This window comes from Podarcis erhardii, assembly GCF_964252035.2.
Source record: "Podarcis erhardii genome assembly, chromosome: W".
Lineage (NCBI taxonomy): Eukaryota > Metazoa > Chordata > Lepidosauria > Squamata > Lacertidae > Podarcis > Podarcis erhardii.
The window spans coordinates 10892498-10918252 of NC_138506.1; the positions used below are offsets into that span (position 1 = coordinate 10892498).

The 25755-nt window shown below is 44.5% G+C and overlaps 1 protein-coding gene across 1 annotated transcript in view; it reads right to left on the reverse strand.

The window, feature by feature from the left end:
- Positions 1-3654: 3654 nt before the first annotated feature.
- The window catches only part of LOC309333162 (large ribosomal subunit protein uL29-like), a gene marked incomplete at its 5' end in the record, with an annotated part of 111151 nt that continues 89050 nt past the window's right edge, over positions 3655-25755 (reverse strand). Inside the window, one exon of the mRNA XM_081846563.1 lies at positions 3655-3869. Coding sequence (XP_081702689.1) covers positions 3720-3869 — 150 coding nt within the window. The 3' untranslated portion in view covers positions 3655-3719. The remainder of the gene's footprint in view (positions 3870-25755) is intronic.

Here is a 25755-nt window from a genome sequence, read left to right on the forward strand (position 1 = left end):
ATATCCTTAGTGATCCATATACTGTTGATTTGGCTATACAAATTCTTTGGTTCTGAAAAATAAGTGAACTCCTTTTCGACAGGATATTTATATCTCCATATATCAACTAAATAAAAAATGCTTACCATTTCCACGAAACCTTTTGGCAGCTTACCTTCATTTCCCCCTCTCTTCTTCTGCGATCTGTCCAGTTCTGGTTCCATTACTCCATTTAAATCTCCTAACACAACAATTCTCATATCTATATACTTCATTAATAATGAACTTACTTTCACATAGAATTCTCATTTTCTTTTGTTTGATCCATAGATTCCAGCTACTACAATTGGTTCCCCCTCTAGTAATATTTTGACTATTACAATCCTCCCCTCTTTATTTTCATATAGCAATTCTGGTTCGTATTTGCTTTTAACATACATTACAACCCCCCTTTTTTTCTTACATCAGATGCTATGAATTCTTCCCCTAACTTTGGTTTTACCAATAATCTTTTATGCTTAATATTAACATGGGTTTCTTGTAAACAAGCAAGGTCCCACTTCTGCCTCTCAAAGATACACTCTATTTTCTGCCTTTTCCTCCTATCGTTTAAACCATTCACGTTCCAAGATAACAATTTAAATTTCATTCTTTATTAATTTAAAATTGTAAAGTTAGTAGAAAGAGTTTAAGTTATCTGCGGTGGTAAAAGAGAAGAGTTTTATAGTAGTTGTTGGTCTGATTATTACCACTGGCGTAGTTCTTTATCCTTCCACCCTTTGCTGGGCTCTTTCTTCTTCTTCCGCCTCGTCCGATAACTCTCCCTTTTTTCCTTCCTCATTTCTTACTTCGCTTTTCCCTCCTCCTAATTCTCCTCGGTACTTCCCCCAAAACATATCTGCTTCCTCAAATGTCTCAAATGGTCTTCTTTTTCTTTTGAAATTGAAGGAAATCCCCACTGGGTATTTCCATCTAAAGGATATTGATTTGGCCGTTAATGCTTTTGTTAGAAATTGGAATTGCTGTCTCTTTTTTATTAACTTTGGTGGGATTTCTCTCAGAATTATTATTTCTTTTCCATCTATGGTTAACTTGTTCTTACTCTTTGTTTGGAGAATCTTATCTTTCATCCAGTTTGATGTAAACACAATGATGCAATCCACCAGCCATTTGTTCATTTTTGTCTTTCTTGAGTTCACTCTGAAGATTTTCTCCATCTGTTCTATTATGTCTTTTTCCTGTAAATGTAGCCACGTTGCTAAGATTTCGATCATCTTCTTCCAGATATCATCCCTCTCCTCTTCTGGAATATTTCTGAATCTCAAGGTCTTCTCTTTAATCTGCATTTGTGTCATTGCTAGTGCATCCCCAGTAGTTTCCTGGATTTCTTTTTGCTCCTCCATCTCCTTTTTTGATCTATCCATTTCTTTTCTTTGTTCCCTTTGTTCTTTGCTAATTTTCTTCACCACCTCTACCATTTGTTGATTTTTATTCTTTATTTCTTGTACTTTCTTATCTGTCTCCTTCATTCCTTCTAAGACTTCTATTAATTTTTTCTTTATTTCTTCATTTTCTTTTTCATTTTTTTCATTGTGTTTTCTAATTTTTCTAGTTTTCCATCAATTGTCTTGATTTTTTCCTCCAGATCTTTTCTCATTCCTCCAATGTCCCCCTTCAAACTTATGATAAGCTCTCTCAATTCCATTTCATGTTCCAAGCCTGAGTTTCTTCTTAATTGTTGCTGTTGACTTCCAGTTCCAGCCATCTGTTTTTTAAATGCATGAGACATTTTGCATTCTCTTTTTCAACCACCAGATGTCCTTCTGTTGCTTCAATTTTCCTTTACTTCTGCTTTCAAATCCCCACTCGGCCATGAAACTCACTCAGCGACCTTGGGCCAGTCACTTGGGCTCTTGGTCTGACCTACCTCACAGGGTTGTTGTGGGGATAAAATGAGGAAGGGGAGAACCATGTATGCTACTTTGAGCTCCTTGGAGAAAAAGGTGGGATATAATTGCAGCAAACAAATTAATATAATTTAACCACCTCACAGGGTTGTTCTGAAAGTAAAATGGAGGAAAAACTTACATATGCCACCTTAAGTTCCTGAAAGGAACGGTGGGATATAGAGGTTATAAATGAGAAATATCTGTGCAGTTGTGAGTTGATGTGATGAATAGTAAATGGGGTAAAGGCTGTGACAAGGAACCTCTGGCCTCCAGATGTTACAGACCATGCACATTAGGTGGGTATCTCAACAGCTGGAGGACCACAAATTTCCTGACTTAAAAGTAGAGCTCCTTACCAGATCCTTTGGAAATTTAAGATAAAAATTTGATAAAACAGGACTGGAGTCACACAGCAGTTCATAACATAAAGGAAATGAACTACAAATTCATGTGCCAGCAATTCAGGCTCCAGTGATGATGTTTCAAGGAGCTGAGGAAGATCCTCCACAAGCAACCATCAACCAAAGGAGACAATGCCAAGCGACCCAGATCAAGCAGTCAACATGGTTCCTCCAGATGTTGTGGACTATAAAATCAGCCCAGGACAGCATGGCCCATGGCCACAGCTGATGAGAGCGGCTGTCTAGAAACTTGGCCCATCCCCAGGGTATATGGGCCTATGGGGTGACTCACTCTAAGGTTGCCTCATATGCGTTATTTGCTTCCACAGGAAAGTACTTACCCTCACTGTGGCAACAGATCATTTGTTAATAGAAAAACCTAGTGGTGTAAATGGATAAGAGACATCACACCACAGCCTATGTCTCTCTTCCCATCGGGGGTGGGGGGTGGAGGAGTTTGCAGCTCAAGTGTCAAGTTTGGGTGTTAAATGTTTCAGTTGAGACCCTTTTACTAGCCATTAGGTTCGATGGACTATCCCTTCTCTGGCTGGATCATCACCAAAACACTATTGGAAATTCCTTGGGCTTGGATGGTGAAATAGGAACCTGTCCGTGAATCTCATTCTTTTTCCTGAACATTTTCCTTTCCTTGGGAGTTTTGGTAAAAAAAGGGGGGGAAGCATACCCACCTTCCAACCTACTTCCTTCACCGCCCCCTTCAAAAATCAGGCTCTTTGCATTGCAGATACCATTAAGCTTAAATTCCTCTAAGCGTCTCTATATAAATTGCCTTGATATTGTCTTCTAAACCACACATCTACTTAGATATTGTCATGTCTTCACTTACTGTGGGTTTGCTGTAGTTCTCTAGGACCGTACACTGATTGTCAATTTGAATATTTAATTCTCTCTCCTCCCTTTGTCTCATTCATGACTTGTTAGGTAGACTTAGATCACATCCTTGTTGTTGTGCCTTTGGGGGCGATGTCAAACTCTTGGAAGGTTGCAGTGCCTGCTGTGGCTGTAGAGACATCCACGCTGCAGTGAAAACACATGGCTTGCCTTAATATTGGGAACTGTGGTCTGTTAAGGGTGCTGGTAATTGTAGCTCCATGAATGGGCAAACTACAGTTCTGAGGGTTTTTAGGGAAAGCCATGTGCTTTAAATGTATGGAGTGGATGTGACCTTATTTTTTGACTGGCAGGGTATTATCCTCAAAAGCATATCTTTGAAATCTGACCATCTTTCAAAAAACCCTCAGTTACCCTCCCAGAGCTGCAAGAAACCACGAGATGCAACTATAGCCAAAACAACGAGATGCAACTATAGCCAAAACACTTTTAATAGGAAAATGCTGGCCAGAGGATAAGAATGCTGCAGAGTTAGGGCTCATGCCTTCACAGCATATTTCCGAGGCGGGTACCGGCGTTCTTTTCGCTGCTGCTTTTTGGTCTTCAGACCTTCTTCATGTTTGTTTAGCCTGTGCCGCATGGCATGTGTCTTCTTAGGCCGCAAGTCTAGAGGCTTGTATTTCTTGCCCTGTTTGCAGAACAGAGAAGCTAGGCTCAGAATGGACTTTTAGAAGAGATACGGGAGACCTCATGAACAAAAACAGAGGCTGCTGCAGTTTGAAATTCTGGGTACTCAAAAATGTGACCACTTTTGTGTCAGTAAGGCTTGGTGAAGGCTACTTGCCTGGCTGCCTGTGGCAAATGCAAACACTACAAAAGGACTAGCCATTGTAATGGCTATATGCTCCCTCCAGGATCAGAGGGCACTAAGCCTCTCAATACCAGTTGCTGGGGAACAGTGCATGTCTAATCCAGGGATGGAGAACCTTGGGTCCTCCAGCTGTTGCTTAACTAAAACCCTCATTGTACCTGACCACTGGCTGTGTTCACTGGGAATGATGGGAGTTGTAGTTCAGCAGCACCTGGAGGGCCAAAAGTTCTTCATGCCTGGTCAACTCAAACTGGCACATAGAGAGCTGCCTTATACTCAGTCAGTCCAATGATAAGTCTAGCTCAGCTTTGTTTACTCTGAGTGGATGTCCAGGGTTTCAAATGGGAACATTGCCAGCTATACCTGGAGATGCAGGGGATTGAACCTGGGACCTTATGCAGGCAGAGTAGATGTTCTGCATGCATAATCTGAAGAGCTATGGCCTGAAAATCTTCAGATACTCATACACAGTAAAAGTAATGACGTTTCTTGTCTAGTTTTTAAAATTTTTGCTTACAAAAATCGTATCTTCGCACCACCCAAAATGTGTTTTGGTTAAAGATTTCCAGAAGAGCTGCATCACTGGCCATCAGCCCATAGAAAGGTTACCCAGAGGCCCAGACCATTGCTCATAAGTACGACACCCTCAGAGCATTGTGTACCTACTAGACAACTGCTTAGACCACATGGCCCAGCAAAAGTTATCCAGCAGGAGGCTGCTTTAGCAAGTACAGATTCACACTGCATCCATGGAGTTTTGAGCAGTGCTGGTTGTTGGCCTTGCAATCTCTTTGGAAAGACGCCCCCCGCCCCCAATATTGAGATTATCCAAGCTGCCTTAATATTTAATCCACTTAAGGCTCTTCCCAGAGTTAATAGATTGCATCCAACCAAGGTCTACTCATAACAGAACCACTGGAATTAATGGGGCTAACTTAAGACATGTGCACTCATTTCAATGGTTGTGCTGTAAGAACGGAATGTGGATGCTTGCAAAGATAACAGCCTGGGACTCCAGCCTGTCTTTTACAGGATTTATTTTACAGGATTTATTGATTTATCGGCTGGCCCGGGGGGCGTGGCCTCGCTTTACTTAGGTCTGGCGCGGCCGAGGGTCTCCCTCTTTCCTGCGCCGCAGCTGATCAGGATTTTCGCTCCTTACTGCAGCATTCAGCCTTGGTGTTTAGCTGTGGATTCCTTTTGCTTGGTGACCCCTTATTGCCTTGTGTGCAGGAGCAATCGCCACTGCCGTCCATCGCCAGCCTTAAAGAGAGCTTTCGTGCTGGGGGCTTTTCCTTGCCTGCGATCGCCAACCGCTACAAATTGAGCTGGAATCACTGGGGGGGGGGTTAATTTACAGGCTTTCTTCTATTTCTGTGTTGCTGGCGTCGGCAGATCAGCTGGTTCCGACCGGCACGGTTGCTCCGGGTGCCACTAGAAGGGCTGCTCTTTTGAGGGGCTCCTCTCTCTGGGATCTCCTCTTCCTCCCAAGCTCTAGATCAACGGGTCCTTTTCCTGATCACCTTTTCCGCGTCACGGGCGCTTCGCTTCCCTGTTCCAGGAGTGGTAACGTATTGAAAGGGAATTTTCTTGGGGCTATTTGAATTTATTAGTGGCAGGAGCGGGAGAATAGCGGCGCTCTGGGGTTCGTTCTTAGTTGGCTGGCAAAAATTATTCTCCAGGGTTGGGAAGGAGGGAAGTTTCAAATCTACACAATAACTCTACAACAGTGCATCGGATAGGACCCTCTGGAGGTTTGGTAACCGGCTTCAGCAAGATTTCGTTCTGGGCCCGGCCTTATGTGGTAGGCCTTGAAAGACTGCTTAGAAGGAATCAGTGAACCAGCCCACAGGAAGTTTCCCTTCTGGGGCTCTTGGCTCTTCAACGAACTGCGGAGAAATCCCTGGAGCTAAATACTCAGCTGTATAGCTAAATCATTGACTGTGGTAAGAAGTCCCCTTCTTCTCTCCTGTATTATTTACATTATTTAGCTCATATATACTGTGGCTATTGGCAAGAGGAAATGCCTCAGAAAAGCAGAGGAATTACTACTTCTCCCTAGCCCTAAGCTACAAGCTAAAGAAAGAAGAGACCAGTCAAATTTTCAAGCAGCAGCTATTACATACAATAGATTCTTTCCACTAAGTGACATGGATGTAGCTAATAACATTCCCAAGTCCCAAAATACCACCCTACACACTTGTAATCTAATGAGCACTCCCATCAAGGGTGGGCCCGAGCTGGATGGGGAAAAGATCCGAGACAAAGAAAACCAGCTGGGAAATGAGTCCTCCCATTTACAACTAGTCATTAGGACACTGGACTGTATTTTTAAAAAGATAGACTTTCTGACGTGCTCAATTTCCAAGCTAACGGAAAAAGTGATGGATATGGATGCCAAAATTGCCCTCAAAAATAACTACCAGAGGGGACCTCCAGTGATAGCCCCGCCAAACTTTGGGGCAAAGGGGATGAGAAAATACAAACTAAACGATCTCATGTGTAAGCAAAATCTAACACTGCAACCTAAGAAGGTGTGCCTAACAATAAGGTCTGAGATATGGGATTGGTCAAGCTTGGAAGGAGCTAAAACTGCCCTAAGCAAAATCCTGAGAATAAGCATAGCTCATATCGATCTTCTTGCTTTACTTCCGCTAACTCAATCAAATGGCCCTTACAAAGTTATTTTAGCCTTCCGTTCGCTGAGACTACCCTTATTAATAATAAGACAAAAATGGAAATTTATAAAAACCAAAATCATTCCCACAAGGGTTTTTGCGGACAGTATAGCAAAACCACTACTTGTGGAAAAAGAGAAAGAGATATTAGATTCAGAAACAAGCTCTACAAAATCACCAGACAAAGAGATGTTGCTTTCCCCACTGAGAACGGAGGAGATTGCCTGCAATCCACAACCAGGGACGAATTTGGGTGGCTCCAGAATATCCAACGATGAAAGCGCACTTATGAATTCATTTGACGAATTACAGTCACAAGAAAAGGAAAAAAATAATAAATAAATTAGATAAATTAAGAGAGAAGATGTCCCAGGCCAAAAGCAAAATAGGAAACAAAGGAATTCAAACCAACAGGGCCATTGGAGGCTCAGTGGACCTTCTCAAATTCAGCCCACAGCCCCAAAATAGGTCCATAAAAGCCAAGACAACGATACAGACAATCGTCTCGCCACCCCTATTAGTTAATCTGAAACCAGCTCTCCCTGCATCTGCTGAAATGGTTATACCTACTAAAGAACAGCAAAATATAAACAAAATTTCGACACACTCCTCAATGCCTGACCTGGAGTCATCATTATTGGACAGAGAATCTCTAGCTGATGATTTGGAAGTTCAATCTGCTAGCGATACGGACTGGACAGAAGACCCCTTGGGCCATATAAATAAGATGATATACCCACGGAAGGAAAATCTAATAATAGTTAAAACTTGTACCGATTTAATCTCTGCTCCCCTAGATGACAAGCTCTCTGATAAAACAAGGGATTTCAGAGAGGAGACTAGACCAAACCAGGACACTACCCCTATAGGACCGGGCGAGCAGAGCATAATTACAAATAGCTCAAGAGGCACACCTGCGCCAAAAGGAGAGAAGTCATTTACTATTAGCCAAAGGAAAATTACTGACTTCTTCAAATTTGACAATCCACCAAGATCAGCGTTCCCCCCTTCTCCATTGTGACTACCCAAACCTCAGTCAAATTCTCCCCCGTTCTCCCTTTTAAGCTGGAACATAGCAGGTTGGAAGGGGAAAAAATCTGACCCGGATTTTGTAAAACTAATAAACTCACACCAAGTAATTCTCCTGCAGGAAACATGGGAAGAGGGGAGAGTAAATATTAATGGTTTTGATGCTATATCATTACCGGCATGCCCGTCTACTAAAGGAGGCCGGCCTAGTGGAGGATTAGTTATAGCAATTTCCTTGAAAATACGGGCAAAACTCACGCTTGTAAATGCTTCCACCCTTGCAATTACAGCCCTGATTACGGGGAAAAACTTCGAACTTGCTATAACAAATGTTTATCTTCCTCCTGGAGGCAACATTGCAGACTTATACAATAAATGGGGAATCTTGGAGGAACATCTTATTCTTTGTCACTCCAAATACCCCAATATACCCAATGTTATAGCAGGGGATTTCAATGCTTGCATTGCAACAAATTGGGAGTCCTTAATCAAAGCCAAATGGTGGATAACCCCAGAATTCATTAATGACCTCTCCCTCCATAATCAAAGACTTTCCAAAGACAAAAGGGTAAATGAAGCAGGAACCCTTCTTTACCAATTGGTACTACGCTTAAACTTAGTGATTCTAAACGGGAACTGCCCACCTGACGTACCAGGTGAGTTCACACACATAAGCTCCTCTGCAAACAGTGTCCTGGACTATATGCTGGTATCTCATGATATATTCCCCAAATTTTCCCATTTTAAAGTTGAAAATATTCAACTGAGCGACCACCTACCATTGGTCGCCACAATGATTATAGACTGGACCCCAGATGGAGACAGACATCCAACACATTTGATTATGAATTCAGTACTGCAAGTCAAAAGTGTAAAATGGTCCGAACTACAGGCTCAAAAATTCTCAGCATATTTCCAACAAGGACTAAAACAAGCATATTCAGGCTTAATTGAGGATTATCATGATTATGACCAAACTCTAAGACTATTCTCGAATCTGTCGGAAGATCTAACGTCTTTTTTCTCTGTCCCGACGCATAAAATAAATCGAACACAAAGGAAGATAGGTGCATTGTGGTTCAACAGTGCTTGTAAACAGGCTAGACAACTTCTTGGTAACATCTACAAAGAGTACAAAGCCTCTGGGGCAATGGTCTTGCCAAAAGAATATTTCCAAGCAAAATCGGCCTACAAGCAAATTCAAAAGGGTGCCAGACTGGAATGGCAAGTGAATCAATGGCGGGCAATTATAGAAGCCTCATCATCACGGAACTCCAGACAATTTTGGCTCCTGGTAAATAAAAGAACTAAAAGATACCCTTTAACTATTATTCCCGCCCCGGTTTGGGAATCTTATTTAAAAAATTACTTTGCCACAACTGACTGTATTGTTAACACAAGAGACGGATTTCAAGATCAGCTTCCCCTCTGGCCCCCCACCGATCCGGAAGACATCCATGACTTGATCGTCAAACTCAAAACAGGGAAAGCGCCTGGGCCAGACCTGATCCCGGCAGAAGCTATAAAATACCACGCGGACTGGTGGGCCAAGGTCCTGGCGACCATCTTCGATGCAGTTAACAACTGTGGAATGATCCCGGAAGTATGGAAGGATGCTGTTATCGTTCCAATCCACAAAAAGGGCTCACCAGATGACCCGGGGAATTACAGAAACATCAGTCTGCTCTCAATAGTGGGGAAACTGTATGCCCGCTTCCTGTTGAACAGACTTATCCAATGGGCCGAAGAGAAAAAATTAATTGGGCCCGAACAAGCTGGATTCCACCCAAAACAGTCAACAATTAATCATATTCTAATTTTACAGCATCTTGCATTCATTGACCTAAAGGCAGCATTCGATAGTATCCCCAGGAGCATCCTCTGGGAAAAACTCACCCGCTGGGGCATCGACAGAAGGCTTCTCTGGCTAATAATCAAACTCCATGAGAACTCAGCGGCTAGAGTGAGATTCACCCCGGAGGGTGATCTCACCAATTCAATTCCCATTAACAGAGGTGTCCGACAGGGTTGTATATTGGCTCCACTCCTGTTCAATTTGTTCATAAGCGACATGAGGACTCCCCTAATAGAGGCCCAAGAAAGGATTCATGCACCCCGCCTAGCACTTTATCGCTGCCCTTTGTTACTATATGCGGATGACGCAGTCATTCTTTCTTTTTCTAGAGTAGGTCTCAGGAGGGCCTTAAAAATTTTTGGATCAGACTGTAACGCAAATTCCCTTACAATTAATTATGGAAAATCTAAGATCCTGATTTTCTCAAAGAGCCAGAAACTCCATAATTGGAGAATTGATGGGAGAGTCATCGAACAAGTCTATAGATTCCAATATTTGGGAGTTTGGTTACAACATAACCTTAGATGGAAGGCCCATGTAGCCTATGTTACAAATAGAGCCAAAGCTATCTCCTTGGCGATCTTGCGATTCTTCTTCACCGATGGGGCCCTTCATATCCCATCGGCGCTGAAAGTCTTCAAGGCCAAGGTGATCCCGACAATTGCTTATGCCATCTCTATTTGGGGGACTTTTGTCAACCTATCTCACCTGGAGGTTATTCAAAATCAGTTTTTAAGAGGGATATTGAAACTGCCCAACTGTGTAAGTAATACAGCGTTACGCATGGAACTTAATATTGTATCCCTGGAAAATGCTCTGTGGAAGCACATACTTTGTCACTGGTTATCTCTATGGCACAATCTCGCAAACTTGTACTTGATACAATGTATGTGGAGAGATGATTTCCAGAGCCCATGGGTAAAAAATTTACAGCTGAAAATTACGGCAATGGGAATCTCCCCATCCAAATTACTAGAGCAGGACATAGTCCCAGCTAAAAGAACAGTAACCTGTAAGCTAGAGGAGATGGACTTGCAGCAGAAAATGGTCTTGGGCAATGGTACCTGCTCACCTCTAAATCTTGGTTTATTACCCCTCTTAAGGCTCCCAAACTATTTGAATTCCTTAACTTCCTCAGCTCATAGATATGCCTTTGTAAAGGCAAGATTCAACACCTTCCCATCGAACGTGCTGAGAAATAGATTCTCCAATGGACAGATATCGCTCTTATGTGATTGTAATTGTGGGGCACCGGAATCGTTGCATCACATAATTTTTGACTGTGCTTTTCACTTACCGGCCAGGAGCAAGTTTCTTGCTCAATATCTTAAGGGAAATGCCGATGATACGATTGAAGCCAAACTGAGATATCTACTAATTGATGATGACCCCCTAAGATCACTCATGGTTGCCAGATTCTTGATTCCTATCCCTAAAGAAGAGAAACGGTCTCCTCTGTGGCTCGGATAACCCCTTTAAACCATGATCTATGTTTTAGGTGATATCACCATTGTTTTAAACCATGATCTATGTTTCAGGCGATATCACCATTGATATCCTTGATTAATTTATGAGCAGAGGGCGATGTATAGGTTACAAATTTATTGTAATGTATGATGGTGGTCTTTGTCTTTGTTTTGCTTCGGTTCCTGTTTGTCTTTTGTAAGTGTTGGCGATTTTAAATTTGGAGGGTTAAGTATAATATGTTGGTATGGGAAACTGTCGTGTAACGGGCCAATGGCCGTAATAAAGATCAATCCAATCCAATCCAATTCTCCAGGGTTGCCTGGGTTACTAGGGCAGCGTTGCAGTCGGGAGGCACACGTGACCACCCGACAGCAGCCATAAGCAGCCGCCATCTTAGGAGAGGCAACCCCAGCCTCAATTGCAGCCCATTCTGTGCTCCTTGCTCGTCTTAGTGTTTCCTGATTGTGCGCAATTCTCCGTCCCCTTAAAAAAGACTAATCGTCCGCTGTGTGCAGGGGTTAATAGCGCGTGTGGAGTCCTTTGCAGCCGAACCGAGGGTGATCGTTACCAGTCGCCTTGGTTACCATTCATAGCACCGCCATTGTACGGAACCCACGTGTTTCGCAGCAGTAGTTCCGAACAGCGGCCATTTTAGGTGAGGCAGCCAGCTGCCGGCGCCGCGTTTCTGCTGATTTCTGTTTCTCTGCCTAGTGTTAACCCCGGGTCTGCCACTTACCCTTTTAATTCATTCTCTTTAATTCATTACCCCTTTTAATTCACTTTTAATTCACTCACATTTTAAAGGGCTGCATCCCCCCCTCTGCAAATTAAAAGGAAGTATCGGAATTGGCGTATTTATAATCATCCCTCCCTGCTGGGAGTTTAGCGCTCTATATTAAGCGTCCGGAAAAACAAGAGCAGTTAAGAGCGGGGAGCATCCAAGGCTAGCGGCTTATCCCTGCGCTGCTGTGGGGGGGGGGCCTCGGGAGCAGATCAACACCCCACGCTGCCTGTTCTTCTCAGGCTCATTCCAGCATCGTAATTAAATTGACTTTGCAGATTTTGTGGATTTGAATAAGTACCATAGTAAAGTGCTTTGTGCAAAATTATAACGACTATTTTATTGGAATCAAGCAAGTCTGGAATTTAAGTGCCCAGTGCATGAATTTACCGGTCCCGTAGCTGATATTAGGCCTGGGTGCAGGACTCTATTGGTCTATTATTTGGTATTAGGTGCCGGATTTGAATTCAAGTGCTCGGCAAATAATTTAATTGGGTGTGAATCAAGCGCTTGACTCAGGGCAAATTTCGATTAGGAGCAATTTAAGCGTGTGGGGCAGGACCTAATTACACAGACTGGGGACCCAGTGCTGCTAACTAGGATTATAAAAGTTTAAGGGGGACGCTTTGGTATTATAACACTGCATTGCAATTCTAACCTTAATTTAAGGAGCTTGCTGCCTACGTTGTTGGGGCATTGCAGGAGTGTTCAGCTTCTTTCTACCAGACTTTTAGAAAACATCTGAAGGCAGCCCTGTTTAGGGAAGCTTTTAATGTTTGATGTATTAGAGGATTTTTTTATTTTTTTTGGAAGCCGCCCAGAGTGGCTGGGGAAGCCCAGCCAGATGGGCGGGGTACAAATAACAAATTATTATTATTATTATTATTATTATTATTATTATTATTATTATTATTATGGTTAGCAACACACCTTTAGTTTCGCCTTCTAGTCATTTCATTTTTAGGTGGTGGCAGAGAAAACCCAATAAGACACTTCTTTTCTCTGCTGCATAAGGCTTGATAGCTAAGCGTTACTGCAACCCAATTAGGGTGCTTCGCGCCTATTGTACCAGCCTTTGTGGGGAATACTGGTCTAACACGCTCACTGTGAGCTTATATCGGTTGGTATATACTAAATTCTCCGCGGCATGCATACGTCATTGCCCAGCGTAGTCAATACTGAACTCGCTGGCTTTCCGGGTGCTTTAAAGTACCTCCCAGTGTAGACAATACTGAACTAGCTTGCCTTCATTGTGCTGATTGTATTTTCCAGTGTAGGCAATTCCGAACTAGCTCGCTGACAGTTATGTAATTTACTGCCAGTGTAGTTGTTACTGAACCTGGTTGCTGGTATGCCTGTGTTCGGCATGGCTTCTGGGAGAAACCAACAGGCATCTTCCTGTAATGGCGGCAGGGCTGGCACATTAGGTGGATCTCAAATGCCCGCTATGCCTTGCGATCCTGAAGCATTTGCCCAATTTTTCTCAGCCTTCGAAACCTTTGATATGCGGTGCAGGCTGGGAGTGAGGGTGCTTCCTGCTCCCCCTCCTGCATCCCAGGATTACATACCTGACACCCTTCCAAGTAATCAAGAGCGCCCTAGTACCTCAGCCTCCGGTCCTGGCACCGCCCCACCAGCAACCACCTCCGGTTCCCACCCCTTAACATGCTCCCAGTCTTCTCACTCCCTTAGGTCAAAATCGGGTTCCTCGGGCAGTAGGGTGCCTCACAAAGGGCCTACCAGTACTAACACTCAGCAGGCCATAGATGTGCCCAGTATCTTTCAGGATCCACCACCACAGCCCACAACTGCAGTAGGGGATTCTGGGTCCTCTTCCAATGAGGAACACCAAGGACACCAGGATGTGCCCTCGGCTGCGGCCCCAACCACGACTACCAGTGAGGAACAGGGCGGAAAAAGGAAATCCAAGAAGAAACACACGTTGAAGAAAAGCAAGAAAAGCAGGACGTCAGACTACGAGGACAAGTCAGGTACCTCCTCTTCCGATTCCGATAGTGACGCCCCTATGGAAGATTACTGGGGTTTGGGCGAGGACATTTCCGGGCTCCCGTTGTGGGTGCACGAGAGGAGGGCCAACTCCCATCGTAAGTCCTTTAACGGGTCCCTAAAATGGAAAGGGGGGTCTTTGGTGGAATATGTAAAAACATCCACCAATGTGTCCACTGACTTTATATTAGGAAACCACTTATCCCAAAAGAAGAGGACTAAGATACTTAACGGGGACTACATTGATATATTTACTCTCCTCCCCCCGACTAAAATGACAGGGAAAGGAGAAAAGAAACGTTTATATGAGAAGCGGAGGTATAGAACCCCCCGAGCTGAGCGCACTTTTGAGGATTGGTTAGATGGGTATCAGGTTTTTATGGGGGTAGTTTCGGCGGCTTATCCCAAATGCGCGATGCACCTCATTGCACACATGGCGCATGTGAGAAGGGCATTTGCACTAGCAGGGGAGAACGCAGCTTTATCTTATGATGAAGATTTCTGTAGAAACGCTTCCCTCTTACCATCCACTTGCTGGGACCTGAGGGACCAGAATTATTGGATGGAGCACGTAGGCCCTTATGTTGAAAAGAAATCACAGGACTCTTCTAATGTCGGGAAGGTGGAGTCAAAGCGGCAATGCCAATGCTGGGACTTCAACAGGGGGGTCTGTTCTCGTACGGCCTGTAAGTATACTCACAAATGTGAGAAGTGCCTCAGCAACCATCCGGCCTCCACATGCTTTAAGGGTAAGCAGCCCTTTCGGGGTGGAAGGGAGGACTCACACCAGGGCACAAGGGGTACCCCCAGACAACCCCATGGGACTGCTGGGAACTGCCAGTAGTAGTTCTCTTGGGTTAGCCTTCACTCCAATCAAATTACATCCCTTAAGAAACCTGCTAGATAGTTACCCCGATAAAAAAGCAGCCAGATACCTTTGGGAGGGGTTTTCCTTAGGCTTTAGAATACCGGTTTCTTTCCCACCCAACCCTTGCGATCCTCCTAATCAGAAATCAGTAAGGGAAATGCCAGAGATCGCGAGAAAGAAAATTCAAAAGGAAATTGCAGCTGGGAGGGTGGCTGGCCCCTTTAAGCAGCCCCCTATCAACAGTTTGCACATTTCCCCGCTGGGCATTGTCCCTAAAAAAGCCCCCGGGGAATTGCGCATGATCCATAATCTTTCCCATCCAAGGGGTGGCTCGGTCAATGATGCCATACCACAAGAGCTTTGTTCAGTAAAATACGCTTTTTTCGACCAAGCCGTAAAACTGATACGCAGATTTGGAAAAGGGGCGCTGCTTGCAAAATGTGATATAGAATCGGCCTTTCACCTCCTGCCAGTGCACGCCAGTGCACCCTGAAGATTTTTGTTGGTTGGGCTTCAGGTTCAAAGGATCATACTTCATCGACAAAGCAATGCCAATGGGTTGCTCAGTGGCATGTGCGGCCTTCGAATCCTTTAGTACATTCCTGGACTGGGCGCTCCAATTCAAAACAGGTTCCAACGGGGTCCCACACTACCTCAATGACTTTATTCTCGTTGCAGCTACAGAACAGCAGTGCACCGACCTGTTGAGGGCGTTCATCTCCCTAGCAGAGGAACTCGGCGTTCCGTTGGCAGCGGATAAAACCGAGGGCCCGGCTACGACCATGGTTTATCTAGGCATAGAATTAGACACAAGGTTACCAAGGGAAAAACTAGTGGCGCTTAGGGACTAAATTCAACAGCTCCTCCCATTAAAAAAGGTTACCCTCAGGCAAATTCAGTCTTTATTAGGTCATCTAAATTTTGCGTGCTGAGTAGTATCCCCGGGCCGCCCTTTCTGTGCCCGCCTGGCAAGATTGTTGGCGGGCCTTCGTGCTCCCCAACACAGGGTTCGTCTTTCCAAGGCGGTTAAATCCGACCTGGAAGTTTGGCTCCAATTCTTGGACAACTACAATGGCATTTCTCTTTGGCAAGACACCATGCTGCTCCATGCCGATTTTCAAGTCCAATCCGATGTGGCAGGTTCTCTAGGGTTCGGGGTCTATTTCAAGGGGCAGTGGTGTGCACAACACTGGCCCTCTGACTGGCAAGGAAAGCCCATCACCCGGGATCTTACCTTTTTAGAATTCTTCCCCATCGTAGTGGCAGTTCATTTATGGGGTGAGGTATTTAGTAACCACAGGGTGTGCTTTTGGACCGACAACCAGGCGGTAGTATCAGTTCTCTCAACCCAGTCATCGCGCTCCCCAAGGGTGGGTAACCTCCTACGTTCCTTTGTCCTCCTGTGCCTTGAGCGTAACATCTATTACTCTGCCAAGTTTGTGCCGGGCGTTTGTAATGACATCGCGGATGCTCTGTCTCGTTTCCAGATGGATCGCTTCCGCTCGTTAGCGCCAGAGGCGCAACAATTGCCGCAGCCTTTCCCGGAGCACCTTTGGAGCCTTGGGAACATGAAGTTATGAAGGGAGTATTGGCCTCAGTGGCTCCATCCATGCTGAGATCATACAAAAAGGCGTGGTCGGATTTTGTAAAGTTTCGTAACAGTGCATGCAACGCTAACATCACATCCCCTCCCTCGAAGTCCGAAGTCCTAAAATACTTAGTGCACCTGAAAAGCTTAGGCAGAGCTGCAAAGACTCTAAACATCCAGTCAGCCGCAATATCCTTCTTTTGCAAGGTGGCTTATTCCACAGACCCTTGCGCTGACTTTGTTGTGTGCAAGGCGCTAGAGGGATGGCATAGGTTGCAGCCCCCTAGCAATGACAAAAGGAAACCCATAACATTTGACATCCTAAGCCAAATTCACAAAAAATTAAGAACCATATGTTGGTCAAAATATGAAGCCCACCTGTTCTCAGCAGCTTATTCCATTGCATTCTTTGGAGCGCTTCGGATAGGGGAAGTTGTATGCTAAGGTGGCCAGGTTAATGTTCAACGGGGTATTTTGTTAAATGATCTGACCCTTTCCCGCATCGATTTGGTTTTGCATGTGCGCAGTTCTAAGTCCGACCAGCAAGGAAAAGGGGCCCTTATTAGATTATTGGCAACAAGGAAGACAGGGCCTTGCCCAGTAAAAGACACCAGGAGTTTTCTTTACTTGAGACCTAACTTGTCTGGCCCCCTTCTAATTCATGACGATGGCTCCCTTCTGACTTGGCATCAATTCACACGGGTGATGCGGTTGGCAATTGCGGCTTGCTGCCTTAATGAAGCGGAATTTGCAGCTCATTCCTTCCGGATTGGGGCGGCCACCACTGCCATACACCTGAGCCTCTCGGCAGAAAGGATTAAGGACATGGGGCGTTGGAAATCTGATGCTTATAAAACCTATATTAGAAAAAAATCATTGACTAATTACGCCAGACCTGATCATATCTTGTCATTTCATTTCCCTTCTAGGAGACGCGAGAATTCGTATTTGGATTGTGGGCCACAGTATCGTTCACTGGGCAGCAAGGCGGGCTGTTGCGGCTGGCTCAAATGTAGATGTGACACACATCTTCCGGGTTAGCGCCATCGGCAATGGCGGCGTTCCTCTGACTGAGAGGAACCCGCTCCGTGGAATTCGGATCGTGCCGCGACGGCAAAGGCGGAGACCCTTTAGAAATCCCAGGCGGATGAAGCCTGGGAACGTGGGATTCAGCTGACACCAGGAGCACAGGGAAACCCTTTTTCGGGGGTTCCGAAGTGACGTGGGGTGAGCAGCGCGGTGTTTTGAATCGACCGCTATTTTTACGGAGTGAAGCCGCGTAGCCGTTGCCGGAGAGCGCTTTTTCTTGTGGACAATTGGATTTCAAACAACAACCCGTGAGTAGAATGGAAATTGGATTTTAAAAGTATTTTTAAATTGGCACCGATCGGGGAAGGTCTAAACAGGAAGTCCGCCTCCCCTTTCTGTAAATAAACTGAAGCAAAGAACCTGCTAACTAAGGTCGTGGAGAGTCTTACGTAAAGGATTTAAATTCCACTGATTGAAACTACCATCAATATTCTTTTTTGGAAGCAGGGGAGCCTGCAGGAGAAGGTTAAAATTCGGGAACTGAAGCGCCACTTCCCTAAACCCGGGAGTGGTCTGTGAGAGCCCGCTGACGGGGAATAGATAAATTTGACAGCTGTCAAGTTAGCTGTCAAGATACAAAAGAAGGACTTTGTTTCTACTGTCCGTTTTTGTTACAATCTTACGCTTAAAAAGAAGGAAGGAACTGTTACAATTTAACGTATGGGACCTTTGGGTCTGTGCTGGAAGGAGTGAAAAGGAACTTGAATCCCTCTAGAGGGAGCTTTGGGATATTGTCGTAAGGAAGCAGCTGGGAAATTGCTTTTAAAGATAAAAGCCCTGAGAAACTAGTTTTTGACCTTGGACTGTTTAAGGATGGCGGTCGGGAAGGAAATCGAGTGTGAACTGAACAGGACATTTTATCTCTTGGGAAAGCTGCAAGACCAGATAAATGTTATGGCTACTAATGTTGTAATCTTGGGAACAAAAGTGGGTATTAGTAAAGAAGATGACAAGAACTCGGCACAGGAACCTCTTCCAACTGAACAAATTGAAAAATTTGAGAAGGAGAATCATGTTGTGATTAAAGTGATGAAAGGGGGAGCCGTAACCCTACAGAGGCAAATGGTGGACTACAATTTGAGGCCTTACATGATGGCAACTAGGAGAAGCAAATTTTTGGAGATGGAAGCCTGGCTTGGTCTGGAAAATGAAAGATGGAGAGATCACCCTATGTGGAGATCAAATGACCTTTGGGATACAAATCTGAGCCAGGTGGAGGTTGGAGCTTCGGGGGCCTTTGGATTTGAAAGGAGTGTGAAACAAGATTTGGAATATCCTATAGGCCCTATTTTTAACTATGGAAGTTTGGCAGGAAGGAATATGATTACCGTTGGGGTTGGAGCTTCCCCGAGATCTGGTTTTCAACACCAAAGATTATCAAAAAGACTGGCAGAGGGGACATGAAAGAGACTTAAGAGCCTCGGACTTAAGATCTCCGGGTTGATGATTTTCCAAGATTGATGGAACTATTGCTAGGGGCCGAAACCGGGGAGGGGATCTGGTGGAAGAAAATTGGGAATTTAAAGTGTATATAATATAATTTGTTTTGTTTTTTTCTTTTAATGAGAGATGGGAAAATCGTGGAATGGAATCTTTTTTGACCCTAGGGGAAACGTCTTAAGAATAAGTACAGATATATAAGTTTTAATGAGAAATAAGATTAAATAAAGTAAAAGTGGATGGTTATTTGGTGAAAGAATGGAAAATTATAGTATATTAAGATAAGATATAAGGATAAAAATAAGATGAAGGATTTGCTGAAATATCTATATGAATTAGAATACAAAGAGGGGAATTATAGTATGTTAAGATAAATTATTAGGATAAAAACAAAGTTGGAAGGATTTGCTGGAATATCTAATTGAATTAGAATACAAAAAATGGGAGGCGTGAGGAAGTCAAGGAAATAAGTGAATGTAAGTAAGTGAGTTAAAGGTTTGACTTGTTTTTTACTTCTTTTTTTTCTTTTTTCTGTTTTTTGATTTTTTTTATATATGTACTGTTTTTTCTTTCTTTTCTTCGATTGTTTTCTTTTTTTTTCTGTAACCTTTAAAATCTTAATAAAAATTTATTTTTTAAAAAAATATGTAGATGTGACATGGATTGCTAGGAGGGGGATGCGCTGGGCCGAGTTTATGCCGGTCGTAAGGAACAGAGCCTCGATCGAAGGCCCACCAGATGCCTTAGTTATCCAGCTGGGGGAAAACGATTTAGCCTATCGAAAAGCCATAGACTTACAATGGAACATTTTCAGAGACTTTGACGAGCTACTTACCTCTTATCCCAGAATTAACATTCTGTGGTCGTCATTGTTGGAAAGGTGGACTTGGAGGGATTGTCGCTGCCCTATTGCGGTGAACAGAGCCAGAAAGATCCTGCAACGTACTGTGGCACGTAGAGTGGCAGCTCGGGGGGGGGGGGTCCTTGACCACCCCAATATCCAGTTTGCCAAGGTGGCCCTCTACAGAGATGATGGCATGCATCTTTCGGATGCTGGAAACGATGTTTGGCTGAGCGATATTATGTCAGGGATTAGGGATTGGTTACAGGCTTGAGGGTATTGGCGGCGAGCTTGGGCTCGATTGGCGGTTAGGCATTGGTAGGGGTACTGTTGTATTGTTATGCAGATGAAGGGGGGAAGGAAGCACCATCACCTTCCCCCAAATCAAAGGGTAGTCCGGTAAAGGATTCTGGGGGGCGTGGCCTTGTCCTAAGCCTATGGAGGTGTGGGCCCATGGCACGCCCCCGCTCGGTGACCCCGGCGGAGATCCCAGTTGATGTGCATCAGTGGGACTCCCCCTACTGGTGGTTAACCCTTACCAGTCTTCAAGCAAGCAGGCTGAAGCCGGTTAGTTGTTCGGACCAGTGCCTAAGCCAATACCGCTCAATTCCTGTAATCAATAAAGTTGTGGCCTAATTTGACCCATTAACTCGAATTCTTGTGTCTCGTGTTTTTATTTCTGAGGGGGGAGGCTGGAACTCGCCACGCAAAGCCACTTCCGAGCTAGGGAGGAGGTGGGGTTGCGGGCTTCACGCCCCTCCCCACACTCGCAGGGGCTGGCTTCAGCCCCCGCGATACCAGGGAATCCTCGGACGCGTCATACCCCGAGCCAGCCAATCGGCTGGCCCAGGGGGTGTGGCCTCGCCTTACTAAGGTCTGGCGCGGCCGAGGGTCTCCCTCTTTCCCACGCCGCAGCTGACCAGGTTTTCCCTCCCCTCCCACCCGTTAGGCTAGGCTCTCTGACGTTGCTATGGACTTCGGTTGGTCACCGTCAAGGGGCCTGGTAGGAATTTTCCCAGTTGGCAGATTGGCACCAGCCACTTGGTTTTCGCCTACCTCGTAGCAAACCATCACAACTCCCCAGTATTGGCAGTTAGGCATTGGTAGGGGTACTGTTGTATTTCATGGAACTTTGAAGTGTCAGGCATAGCTCTAATGGCTTTAGCCCAAACATAGAAGAGTTTTCCTGCATAGCGAAGAAGCTAGTTGAGGTGGAAATGACTAGTCAGCTAGACTCAGAATAACTATTTACAGGATTTATTAAAAGGAAAAGAAACCAGCAGAGTTTCTGCATACAAAACAAAGTAAAATAAATCCTTTCTTTCTCTCTCTCTCTCTCTTAACCATACACAGCACTCCTACTCCTAACACACCTAACACCAAACTGTGCTAGCATTCCTAGACAACAGAGTTGAGTGCTGGTCGTTAACCAATCGGAGTAAGTAGTTTCTAGGTCAAGCAGACCTTGGCTTTCTGCCAAGAGTAAATTGACACTGCCTTGAGTTAATTGTGTGAAGCCAGAATCTGTAAGTTTTCATGAGAATCAATTAACAGAAACTGAACACCCCCTCACAGATTCTGCTGGACAATTAACATCAAATGACACCTATGTAGGAGATTATTTTTCCAGCAAACCTAAACCCTTGCACATTTGCTTGTTCTTTATCTTTGCCAATGGTTTCGTTAATACATCTGCTACATTTTCTTCACTTGATACATAAGTACATGTGATTATATTGTCTTGTACACAGCAACGTACATTTTGGTATTTTACAGAGATATGTTTGGAACGTGATTTGAAACCCTCTGTTTTACTTAAGGTTATACAAGCCTGATTATCAATGTAAACTCATACTGGTTCTCCACAATTTACATTTAAATCTGCTAACAAATGCTTGAAATAAATCACCTCGTTGCACAATTCACTCAATGCGGCGTACTCGGATTCCGTTGATGACACACTTACAACATCTTGCTTGCATGACCGCCAACTGATTAAAGCTCCACCGACCATTACGACTAGTCCTGTGACAGATTTTCTATCTGGCAAATTTCCCCAGTCACTATCACAGTAGCAACTCAACATTTCATCCTCTGAAGAATTTGATTGTAACATATAGCCAATTGTCTGTCTGAGGTATCTCAGAACTTGTTTTACCCCTTTCCAGGCATTTAGTGTGGGTTTTGAGACCTGTCTACTCAATATGCCTACTGCGTAGCTAATATCAGGTCTGGGCCACTGTGCTAGATACAATAAACTTCCAATTACAGAATGATATATATCAGGATGTTCAAATTCAGGACTCTCATCTATATGAAGTGTTTTTATGAAACCTGGATCCATAGGCACCACTGCCCCTTTGCAATCCTGCATCCTGTATGTAGTCAGTAGTTGTTTAACTTTGTTCTGCTGACTAATTAGGCAGCTGCCATCTTGGGCCCAGCACACTTCCAACCCTAGATATGTCCTAACCGGGCCTAAGTCCTTCATTTTGAACTTACTGGACAATTGCTTGGCAAACCTTTTAGTTTGTTTATCTGTTTTGCAAACATACAATACATCATCTACATAAATCAGACAAAACTCTTGATAACTGCCTGTACCACGTACATAAACACAATTGTCAGCTGTACTCTGCTTGAAACCAAATGACACTAAGGCCTCATGGAAACATTTGTTCCAAGATCTTGCCGCCTGTTTGAGACCATATAGAGCTTTGTTTAATTTCAACACTCTATTGGAACCTGTCTCATAACCAGGCGGTTCGGCTAGATACAGGTCTTCTGATATTGATGCATGTAAATATGCAGTCTGGATATCAAAATGGTTTAACAGGAGTTTTCTCTTTGCTCCAAGCGTTAGAATCAGCCTTACACTGTCCCCCTTAGCAGTAGGGGAAAAAGTCTCGTCATAATCTTTTTCCAGGCCTCTGAGAGTATCCTTGAGCCACTAAACGAGCTTTGTATTTGTACTTTCCTGTCACCAGAGGTTTAAGTTTGTACACCCACCTGCAGCCTACAATCTTTGCCCCTTCAGGCGCTGCTACTGGTGTAAAGACCTTGTGCTCATTCAGAGAGGACATCTCTTCTTCCATTGCCTGTTTCCAGAGCTCTGCCTCCTCTTTTGGTAACTTTAACACCTCCTGAAAACTCTTGGGCTCTGCAATTACACTAAACACATTTGCAGTATCTGGAGAAAAACGCACCGAAGGCACTCCTTTGTTTTGTCTTTTAGATCTTCTGGGAGAAAATTTTTCTTCTGACCCACTTTCCTCCTCAGAACTACGCCCTCTCTTTTGTTGCTTAGCAACTGGTCTCTGGCTAATTTCACTTTCTTGAGAGCTCTTATCTGAACTTTCCTCCCCCTCAGACTCTGATTCTCTATGTTTACCTTCAGAGTCATGAAGCTCCTGGGAAGGTTCAAACCAAACCTCAGTATTGGCATGTAGTCTCTCCCAGCCACTATGTTCACAAAAATTGGCATTCCTGGAGATCACAATGCCATTTGTCCCTTCAGCAAAGCGGAAACCTTTTCCCAGCTCCTGGTAACCCACAAACACTAACTGTTTGGTCTTAGGATCTCCCTTCTTTCTCATTTGTTTTGGAATTAATACCCAGGCTTTTGATCCAAACACATGCAAATGGTCAATTTTGGGTTTTTTCTGAAACAATTTAAAGTACGGAGTTGTACCTATTGTTTGATGAAAGAGCCTATTTTGGAGATAACACGCGGTGAGCATGCTCTCCCCCCAATAAGACATGGGCAAATCAGCATCGTCAAGCATGGCAAACATCATATTTTGTAAAGATCTGTGTTTTCGCTCTGCAACGCCATTCTCCTCTGGGGAAAAAGCGTTCGTTTTTCTATGCCCAATGCCACGCTTTTGTAACCAATCTCTAAAAGCATTTGACATAAATTCGCCACCTCTGTCCGTCTGAATCCTTCTGAGTTTAATGGACAGAAATCTTTCCACAGATGCCACCCAGCTTTTAAACTTAGTGAACACGTCACCCTTATTCTTCATGGGAAAAACCCAAGAGTAACGCGTGGCGTCATCCACAATTGTTAATGAAAAACGAGATCAACCCCTGCTTACAGCAAATGGACCAATTACGTCCATGTGAACCAGCTGTAGCGGTGACTCACTAACTCTGTCACTTCTGGGGTAAGAGACTCTGTGGGTTTTAACCTTTTTACAGACATTACAATCAAGGTACTTGTTACAACTCTTTAAATTACCCCCATCAGCCAATTCAGACATTTTTAGTATACTTTTCCAGCCAGCATGCCCCATTTTTCTATGCAATAAGTGCACACAGTTGTCATGTATAGCTTTGTTATTCACTGCAGGCTGAGATTTACTGACTACTGCTGCAACTTGAGATCCTGCTTTAAGCCAAAACAAGCCTCCCTCTGACTTAGCAGTGCCTAAAATCTCACCAGCCTTCTTAATAATGCAACTGTCTCCTTCAAAATACACTTTAAACCCAGCTTTTAGCAAACAATCTACAGACATCAGATTGCTCCTTAATGAAGGCACACAAAGTACATTTTGCAGGCATTCACGAAAACAAGGAACAAAAACTGCACCCCCCGAAATCACTTCGGAAGTACTTCCGTCTGCTAGGGCCACCTGGCTGCGCTGTGCTGAGTTCTTGGAAACAAACAATTCATCTGAATTTACGATGTGCCGAGACGCTCCCGAATCGACCACCCAGACAGCTTGTTTCTCATCAGCAATCTTGACCTCGGCGGTCACCAGCTGAGCCAACTGTTTTCGTTTGAAGAATTTCTTTTTACGCTGCTGCTGCTGCTGATCTCGTCTCTGCTCTTGCACTGGCCACTGAGACTTGACCAACTCCGGACATTGTCGTTTTAGATGCGCTGAAGACCCACATCGGAAACAACGCCTAACAGCAAACGCTGACTCCTCACCAGTACGCTGCTTTTGCTTCACCTCTGGCACGGCATGAGAACTCCTTCCAAACCGCCCGCCTGTAGAAGCCTCTGCAGCAAACGACCTTTCTTGCCTCTTCTGCCATTCTTCAATCAAACGCCCAGTAACGTAACTGACTGATAAATCATGCTCCTGTATGCCTTCTAGAGACAAAACTAAATTATACCAGCTTTCCGGGAGAGAACTCAAAATAATAGCCACCTTCTCCTGCTGGTCTAACGCACAGTCTCTTTCCTGTAGCGCAGCAAACTTTAACTGTAAACTGTGTAGGTGTTCCTGCATTGTAACCCCAGGCTGTAACATTGCCTTGTACAATGCCTTGCGAATGAACAGCTTGGAAACCGCTGTCTCACGCACATGAAGTTCTTTAAGTGCTAGCCACACACCTCTAGCTGTCTTGATTCCCCTCACATACGGCAACTGGGAATCTTCCAGCCCCAAAACAATTGTGGCCCTTGCTCTTTGGTCTTTATCGAGGTCTTCATCATCAGGCTTTGCAGGAAACTTACTCACCACTTGCCAGAGACGATCCCTCTGCAGCACTGCCTGCATGCGTTCCGACCACAGCAAGTAATTGGAGTCATTCAGACGCTCAAAAGCCATCTCAACTGGTTGTGAGGCCATCTTGAGAGCGATGTCCCTGGAACCCGGAACCAGCTACTCACGACCACCGAGAGAGAAAACAGGAACCACAGCACCCAGCACTCACACGCTGCAGCTGTTGTCCTTGTGTCCACTGCGTCACCAGCTCACAAGTCAGGAACCAGCCAGTGTCCATCTGCTGCACCAACAGGAACAACAACTTCAGGAACTACTGGAACCAACACCGTTGATGCTGACACCACCACAACTCAGGCTGGCAGCACAATACCCATAACCTCTTGGAACTTTGAAGTGTCAGGCATAGCTCTAATGGCTTTAGCCCAAACGTAGAAGAGTTTTCCTCCACAGTGAAGAAGCTAGTTGAGGTGGAAATGACTAGTCAGCTAGACTCAGAATAACTATTTACAGGATTTATTAAAAGGAAAAGAAACCAGCAGAGTTTCTGCATACAAAACAAAGTAAAATAAATCCTTTCTTTCTCTCTCTCTCTCTTAACCAT